Source organism: Morus notabilis, unplaced genomic scaffold (genome assembly GCF_000414095.1).
Source record: "Morus notabilis unplaced genomic scaffold, ASM41409v2 Scaffold245, whole genome shotgun sequence".
In the NCBI taxonomy this organism is placed as follows: domain Eukaryota; kingdom Viridiplantae; phylum Streptophyta; class Magnoliopsida; order Rosales; family Moraceae; genus Morus; species Morus notabilis.
Genome location: NW_010363297.1, coordinates 253,810 through 262,278, shown reverse-complemented (window position 1 = coordinate 262,278; position 8,469 = coordinate 253,810). Strand labels below are relative to the sequence as shown.

Sequence of the window (8,469 nt, the reverse complement as noted above, 5' to 3'; positions counted from 1 at the left end):
ATATATATATATATATTCTCTCTTCATATGGATTGAATTCAGTAAGTAGTCGATCATGTTTTGTGAACTGTCGTATCAAACCAACCATGATGTGATTTGTGGCAAGGGTAATTGGTCTCGCCATCTCGAGTCAGTTAATAAATTAAAGAATATCTTTATGAAAGAAATTTGGATTAGCATATTACATGATATCCCGTGAGCATAAAGTCGAAGCATATAATATATATATATATATATATATCCAAAATGCTTCCAATCTTTCATTATTTTTTCTTTTTAAAATAATATGAGAAGATTATAATCAAAGAAAGTATTCTGTCCATTTGAACATGTCGAAAAAACAAAAGATTCCTTTTGGGACAAGCTCCCACTACAGATCATTTAGGGGACCTAAATCAGTCATGTGGATAAGCGAATTCCTTCCCTAATTCACATGTCCTATCCGATGCTGGTATCCTGTGTTTCTTTATTTTTGTCTCCTTTTTTATGTCCTTCTAATAGTACAATGACACGACAATTAAAATTTTTTATTATGTAAATTAAAAAATCATAATAGTTAAAATCATTTTAATTGACGTGGTATAATTTTATTAGAGAAAGGAGAAAATCAACGTATTAAGAGCACATTTGAACTCAATCCACCCAATAATATACTATATTGTGCTTCAATTATATGTTTCCTGTACTAGCACTTAAATCAATTCCATATAGAACCCAAGTCAACAGATCATATTCTTCTCCTATATCTTTTCTCCATCTCTTCTCTTCTACGTTTTTTCTTTTCCTTTTTTTTTTCTCCTCCAATGGCTGAAGAAAAGAGCCAGGAAAAATGGGAAGGAGAAGTCTCTGCTCAGTTGAAAGGCTCAAAAGCACGAGACGTTTGGCCTCTGGTTGCGGATTTTTGCAGCCTACACAAGTGGTTCCCAACGATCGACACGTGTCACCAAGTGGACGGTTCGGTCACCGGCGTTCAGCCGGGTGTGATCCGGTACTGCGGTTCCACGGTAACATCGCCCTCCGGCGAGACGACTATCAAGTGGGCCAAAGAGAAGCTCATAGAGATCGATCCAATCCAACGGCGTCTGAGATACGAGGTGCTTGGTAACAACGTGGGATTCAAGTATTGGGTGGCGAACATGCAAGTATTGCCGATCGACGGTACTGATGACGGGGGCGGGAGCGAGATCAAGTGGTCGTTTGTTGGAGATCCGGCTGAGGGTTGGACTTATGAGATTATGTTGTCGTATTATGACTCTTCTCTCCAATCCATTGCTAAGAAAATGGAAGATGCTTTGAGCTCTCAGGTCTAGTTGGGGCGGCTGAAAATGGTTTGACTCTTCTATTCTACGATAATGATGTATTGTGTTTGGCTATTTGTACTTGTCGTTCTTTTTCTTTTTGCTTCAAACCTGCGTGTCATCATTATAAGTTGTAATTTATTTTGTTGTTTTCTTTGAAATGGGCACGGATCATCTTTCTAATATTGGTGTCCAAAATAACCCAAGGGTTATAACATTAACCATATCAATATTCAAAAAAATTTACAGTTTTTTTAATTGACTTTTTCATTCTCTAATATTTGAATCTATTAAATAACATGTGTAATTGGCTAGAGACTATTTAAGATAAAAAATTAGATAGATGATTAGTCTTTTAGGGTGAATGTGGTTTTTTCTTTCTAGTATTGACTTTGGTGCTCAGCCGCGTCCACACAGACATCGTGCTCTCGCTCGACGACTATGAGGTAGACCCAAAAAAAAAAAAAAAGTAGATAGAGATCAGGTGGATACGATCGAACGATGCTTGTGCTACATGATCATAGATAATAATAATATGGGTTTCGTCTTGGGCTGCAATCAGTGGCGGGGCTAAAAAAAAATTTTCAGCTGGCGAACTGCCAAAAGAAATTACAGATAATATTTTTATTGAACATGAATATGGTATATATTTTAATTATTTAGTGGAGATACAGTTATAATAATTCTTATATATACACAGGGGGTTACGACTAAATTTCCTAAGAATTTCAGGAGTAAAAATTAATTTTTCAAAAGTGGCAGTCGCCACAGATCCTACAACCATGCAAGTATTGACAATCGACGGTGATGGAGAAGGTGGATCCAAGATCCAACGGTCAATTGTTGGAGATCCAGCTCGAGGTTGGATCCAAGTTGTCATTACGCTTTGCCTATTTGTATTATGTTGTCTTCTCTCTCTCCTTTTCATATTGCTTCAAATTTGTTGTAATAAGAAATCGTTGAAGGGCTTAAGTAAGCTTTAGTTTGCTCTCATCTTTCGCCTAGAAGGCATTTTCTCTCTACCAGCCATATTTGTAAAATATATAAAATGTTTGAATGAAAAATAACATATAGGGCGAGTATAAAAGAAGGAATATTGTTTAATTTTTAAAATGAAAGAACTTCAAAAAAATAAAAAAAATAAAAATTATAGGTATGTTATGAAATAATATCAAATATTTTGAACCGTTAGCTTTGTATTAAATTATGTCAATTCTGTTAATTTTGTAGACTAACCTATAAGTAGAAATACCCTATCGTAAAGAGCATAGAAGAAAACGTCTATACTAGAAACTGTCTATTTTTTCTACTCGTAGCAACTGTTGTTTTGGCTATTAGGTTAATTTTCAATGGTCTAGTATATGATTGCTCACATTAAAAATTTGTAATGCATGACACAATATTATTTCATAGATCAAAAGTTAAAAAGTTATTCTAACAACTAAAACGACAGTTTCGATTAGTAAGGAAAAAAAGATAGTTACTATGACAAATTTTCAAAAACAAGGGAAGAAAATTTTTTTCTACCGAAGACAGAGTCAAAAGTCTTTTTTATAATTTTTTTTTTCTGGGGAAAAAGTCAGTTGAATATTTGGGTATGAAAAGGTATCAGCCCGGGTTTTTCTCTTCTTCATATGGACTAAACTGAATTGGTCAGTCAGTCATGCATGTGGTCTACCATATCAAATCACCCGTCATGTTATTTGTGGCAAGGCTTTGGTCTCGAGTCAGTTTGAAGTATATCTTTAATGAAAGAAACTTGGATTAAGCATATTCATGATATCCCGAGAGCATAAAGTCAGAGAGCATATATGTATGTATCAAACATACTACTTTCCAATCTTTTCATATTTTTTTCCTTTTTATAATAATATGTGAGGATTATAGTCAAAGAAAGTGTTCTGTCCATTTTAATTTGTCAAAATGATTCCTTTTGGGACAAGAAAGCATGACAGATCATTATGGGGGACATAAATCAGCCATGTCGCTGAGCAAATTTCATCCCTCACATTAAGCGCCAATACACACAAACCAAAAATAAATCGTAGATTTAGATTGTAATTTAAAAACGAATTAGGATCTAAATAAATCATGTTGAATGATGAACTAAAATTCCTGCGACTGAGTCGTACGAACGCTGCTAAACATGAAACTATATATTATCAAGAAGAAACTCTCCAGGTTTTGCGCTGTCCAGTTAATTTCCAATCCATAATCCACATGAGTTTGCAATAAACTAAAACAATCATGTACATCACGCATTTCCTAATATATATATATATATGAAAGCACCTTGTGAAAATATAAAAAAAAAAAAAAAAAAACCATGAAAGTGTTTTCTATATATATTACTTTCATTGATCACCAACCAAACCAGTTAAACACTTTTTTTTTTTTTTTTTGGCTGAAACAGTTGAACTTTATTTATACAGTCTAGTATAGATATGTGTATCACCTACCAGCTTCTATTCCTTGAAAGACCCATGTATCCTTCTCCCATTTTCTTGGAAAGCAGGAGAAGCAAAGGCAGGGGAGTTTACCAAACATTGTTGCCATTCTCAAGGCCACCACAGAGTCTCTTCTCCATCCAGTCAATGATATCTTGAGCAATCTCTTTGCGTTCGGGCTCAAAGAGAAGGTCATGCAAGAAACCATCGTACAGTTTTATGTCCTTGAACTTGGATGCAGCCTCGTTGTAAAGATCCTTAGAGGCTAGAGGATCAGTGACCGTGTCCGCTGTACCATGAAGAACAAAGAACGGAACTGTGACGGACTTTAAGTTACGCATTAAATATGATGAAATACGCAGAATCTCGTGGCCTGTTCGGACCCTTATTGGTCCTGTGTAGACCAATGGATCCGAGTACTTCGCCAACAATGCTGCGGGATCTCTAGAAACTGGAATGCCCCTTTTGTTCGCACCTTTGAACTGGAACTTAGGAACAACCAGAGAGAATATTGGAGCCACAGCCTGTACAGATGGGGGGAAAGAAAAAGCCTCCATCAAATGAAAACAAGTTCAAAGTCAAGGAGACTTAATTAATTTCAGCTTGTGCTTTTCTGCTGGAAGAAGCTTTAAGCCAGCAATACAAAAGAGAAGTTTATAACACAAGCGTGATGAGATGTATACAAAATTTAATCTGTTAGGTAGGAAAATAATTTACCCCAACAATTGGATGTGCTGGCTTAACACGCAAAGCAGGTGAAGTTAGCACGATACCCTCAAGCATTTGTTCAATGTGTGGGTGGGAAGCTGCCTGTAAAAGGAACAAAGTTATTAGTTAGGAAATTACAGAAAAATCAACTAAAACACAAATAAAGGAAAGTTTTGATGCCTAACCTTCAAAACTACAGCCCCACCAGTGGAGTGACCGAAAAGGAAGCATGGTACTCCAGGGTTCTCGGATTTAATTTTTTCCAAGAAAGCCCCCTATAGAAAGAGAAAACAGAGAAGCTATGAGTAATCTCCATTTCATATCATCACATAATTTAACATGCAAGTGAGACTATCAAGCCGGAGTTCAGCAGCAAATTGACATAGGCGAGCTAGCAAAATTACTAAGCACCATCAATTTTTAAATTGGTGAACATGGCACGCAGATTGGCATTTTACAAGATCCAAAACACATGAAAGTGAAATACAGTAAAAAGCAATGTTTCCACTAGTTGAAAATGATATGATGCTGGATTCATAGAGAAAAATACAATTTTTCAAAAGCATGACCCAGAAAACATGATTAAAATTTAAGCAAAACTTAACAGTGTCAGCAACAACATGGTCAAGTGAAGGAACGTATCCGTGCAATCCATCGCTCCCACCATGACCTACCAAGAAGGCGAGAACGAAATAATTCAACAACCATCACGCAAAACCAACAACGCAAATAAAATTCACAATGAAAGACACATTGTTGCTGCTGATAACAAGAAATGGAACAGTTATCATAAACTATTCAAAACTAAGAACTCATGTCGCAACTTCCCATCACAGAGCCATTATAGCTAGAATAAAGAGAAGTTTCATCCCATTTGCATGCTCTCATTTCTTCAAATATCATTAAAGAACCACAAATAAAGATTGGATTCTACATGATTCATCACACAATTTGAAACTGTTTTTGCGAAATTTGGTTCAAACTATATATATATATATATATATATATATATAATCCTATTCAGCACAGTCATTTCAATATGAAAACAATATAATCGAATCAAATAGCTAAATATCTTTCGAAATCGAGATATCTACCTATCCAATCCATTGCATAGACCCCAAAGTTGCATGAGTTTAGTTGCCTTGCGAAATGAACATATCTGCCACTGTAAATCAACACCACCATATTTCACAAACAATTACTAATAAAACACCAAATTTTCAGTTCATGTAAGAGCTCAAAACAGTTAAAAACAAAAGATTAAGTACACATTCAATAAATGTAATCTCACCTATGCTCATTAAGCCCATGAATAATAATCAGAATACCCCTGAAAGTGCAAACAAAGGAAAAAAAATTAGCAAAACAGCTTTTAATTTTAATTAAAAAATTAAACAATAAAGACAAAAACAGAGAATCTAAAGCAATTTCACCATAAACCCAAAAAAAAAGGGAAAAAAAATCTAAACAATAATTAAACCAAACCGACCTTGATTAAAATCAACCCGAAACCCCCAAATTCACAACCAAAAAAACATAGATCATTTCTTTCCAATTAAAGTAAAGATTTTTTTTTTATTTTTTTTATTTTTATTTTTAAAAAAGTTCTTACTTCAATTGACCGGAAACCGGAATCCAAGACCGACAGAACAACGCGTTGTGTCTGACTCCGAAGAACAACGAGTTTCCCCAGCGGTAGCGGAAGTCCCGGTGGTCGTCGAATCCCATGTCCAAGGCCTCAGCGAGGGTCCTCCTCCTTAGGGTGTCCTCCTCCTCTATCTTCCACAGCGACTTCCGCTTCCTCGCCGGCGACGGCTGCTCGTCCGAAGAATGGCGGCGGCGGCGGCGGGGGAGGAGCGCGACGAGGAGCGAGATCACGAGCGTGTGGACGAACACCAGCGCCGACCTCAACGCCTTCAGGATCGGGATTATGCGGTTGCTGGCACCGGAGGTCAGCGGCTCCATCTCGGGCGTCGTCGCCATGGCGGAGAAGAGAGAAAGTCTAGAGAGAGAAGGGGAGCGACGCACGGGTATTGTGGAAGGAGAATTTAGGCGCGTGAGGTGATGGGTATTTATAGTGAGGTGGTGGTGATGGACTGCTAACGGTATCTGATCGTGTGGGGCCCGAGTCGGGGACAATCTGGACCGTCCGTGATCTTTGGACCTGCAAACGGTGACGGTGCTAAAACGTTGTCGTAAAAGGGACGGGTTCTGATTCTGCAGAGATAAGCAGAGGAAGGTGTGGTCTGGGAAGGAAGCGGGAGAGAGGAATAAATGATGCATTGGTCGCGTCTTTTGTCATTTGACGATCTGCAGAAGCCTTCGTAGGTTACTTAATAATATTTACAACTTTTTTATTTTTTTTATTTGTTGCACAATTTATTTTTTTTATTTTTATTTTAGCTTCTATTTAATGTTATTTACTATTATTGGTGATCCATATTCCGACCCATGTGAAGAAGAAGCTTCCATGCTCTTTAGTTTGAGATTTGACTTTTCTTTTGTTTAGGCTTTGAATTGAGACGCGTATGATCTGATTATTTGTGTTTGTTAAGGTCAGTTGGAACCGTTCGGTTTCACACAACGTAAATATTTATTAAGTGCCTGTTGGTTTCACATGTTTATTACTCATCATTCCATTTTATATATAAAAAAAAGCTTACATTAAAACAAAAATAGATGAACAAACCACATAAAATAAGGCTAATGATCAAATAAAGGAACGAACGAACGCCTAAAGCTTGAAAAAAGAACACCCCAACACACTAACACTAAAGAGACGGATCGCCGTAGCATTAAGACTACATTAAACACCGTCAAGACACCAGTCTAACATACACTAAGATTGAGTTTCAAAATGGACCCATAACACACAACTCAGCCTTAGAACAGTGAGAAAACCACCCTCTAGCACACACCTACCAAGACTCAGATCTTGCAGAATAATGAACTCGATTTCACCATCTCCGTTATTACCAACACAACCAAAACAAAAAAAAAAAACACAAAAATACACACTAAAACAATCTGGAACCTCCAAACACCGCCATCATGAACCTCCTGCAAAGGACTAGCCGAAAAAAGGGTCAATGGGGAGAGAAGCCGGCTTCGAGAGAGATGAGGTGAGGTCGAAAAGCTGACAAACAGCAGTGCATGAGGTTCACGGGCCATGTCGTAGGCGCACCGTAAAACGCATCCAAGAAAACTAACCACCAACCTCCTATTCAGGTTTGATCCGGCCCAACGAGACCACGACGCCACAACAGCCACCACTAGATGCTCACAACGAGACGAGTCAGATGACTAAGATTAATGGTCGGGAGTCCGGTGACGTGCTTGGAGGTGGTCCCGGAGCTCCAGCCAAAGCTTCCACACTAGAGTTTCTATCACTTAGAGGGAGAGAAAGAGAATTTAAATTTATGTCAACAACTCATCGTTATGGTTTGAACCTAATATCTAGTTTATAATTTTATATTCAGTTATTAAAATTTTAAACCTAAAATGTAATTAAGTGCCCATGTGAACTTAAAATGATGGATTTTAGAGAATTTAACCCCCTCTTAAATTCTCATGGGTTTGAACTTATTTGGTACAGTATTTCTAATATGAGATTATTTTTTTTATTTACTTATAATTTCTACACTAATCAAACGTCAGTTAAACTTTCATTCTCTAATGTGATACTTTATTTTTTTTGTTAAACTTCACACTTACGAACACCCGTTTCAATCAAAATAAACTTAAATTAGTTCAAAACTTTTTATTAAATCTCAAAAAATTTTAAACCACACAATTCAGATCCACAAAGTGAACTGAGCTTAAGTTTTACAGAGTAATAGTATGCTATTCTCTTTCTATTTTTTGGTGAAAATTTGTATAACTTAACGTTATTTATGAAATATAAGTAAGAATGCTTTAAAAAAAAACAACTATGAGAAATTAACTCAGTATTTTTTAAGAATTATAATCCTTGTAAACGAAAAGGCTCGTTTGTATTTCCTTGTAAACGAAAA

General features: G+C 36.6%; 2 protein-coding genes across 4 annotated transcripts; one reads left to right on the top strand and one right to left on the bottom strand.

The window, feature by feature from the left end:
- Positions 1–672: 672 nt before the first annotated feature.
- On the top strand, positions 673–1,531 carry LOC21394013 (lachrymatory-factor synthase). Its single transcript, XM_010104110.2, has one exon. It carries the CDS (start codon positions 804–806, stop codon positions 1,308–1,310), a length of 507 nt encoding a protein of 168 aa, XP_010102412.1. The 5' UTR covers positions 673–803; the 3' UTR covers positions 1,311–1,531.
- A 2,152-nt stretch (positions 1,532–3,683) lies between these two features.
- Positions 3,684–6,776, bottom strand: LOC21394012 (monoacylglycerol lipase). 3 transcript variants are annotated; one of them, XM_024169509.1, is made up of 7 exons: positions 6,069–6,776; positions 5,748–5,786; positions 5,551–5,621; positions 5,059–5,123; positions 4,639–4,728; positions 4,463–4,555; positions 3,684–4,296 (listed from the first exon to the last, which is right to left on the bottom strand). In XM_024169509.1, exons 1-7 carry the CDS (start codon positions 6,737–6,739, stop codon positions 3,835–3,837), a joined length of 1,491 nt encoding a protein of 496 aa, XP_024025277.1. In that variant the 5' UTR covers positions 6,740–6,776; the 3' UTR covers positions 3,684–3,834. The 3 variants fall into 3 exon arrangements, with proteins under 3 accessions (XP_024025277.1, XP_010102411.2, XP_024025279.1); XM_010104109.2 differs by having other exon boundaries at positions 3,684–4,269; XM_024169511.1 differs by having other exon boundaries at positions 5,074–5,123.
- Positions 6,777–8,469: the final 1,693 nt, after the last annotated feature.

What these genes read in the sequence shown, in the direction of transcription:
- LOC21394013 (XM_010104110.2), top strand. Translation starts at nt 804, where the DNA reads ATGGCTGAAGAAAAGAGCCAGGAAAAATGGGAAGGAGAAGTCTCTGCT.
- LOC21394012 (XM_024169509.1), bottom strand. Translation starts at nt 6,739, where the DNA reads ATGCATCATTTATTCCTCTCTCCCGCTTCCTTCCCAGACCACACCTTC. An exon ending in CTATGCAATGGATTGGATAG is followed by an intron (nt 5,124 to 5,550) that starts GTAGATATCTCG and finishes CCTTCTTGGTAG; the next exon opens with GTCATGGTGGGAGCGATGGA. An exon ending in GTGGGGCTGTAGTTTTGAAG is followed by an intron (nt 4,556 to 4,638) that starts GTTAGGCATCAA and finishes TTCCTTTTACAG; the next exon opens with GCAGCTTCCCACCCACACAT.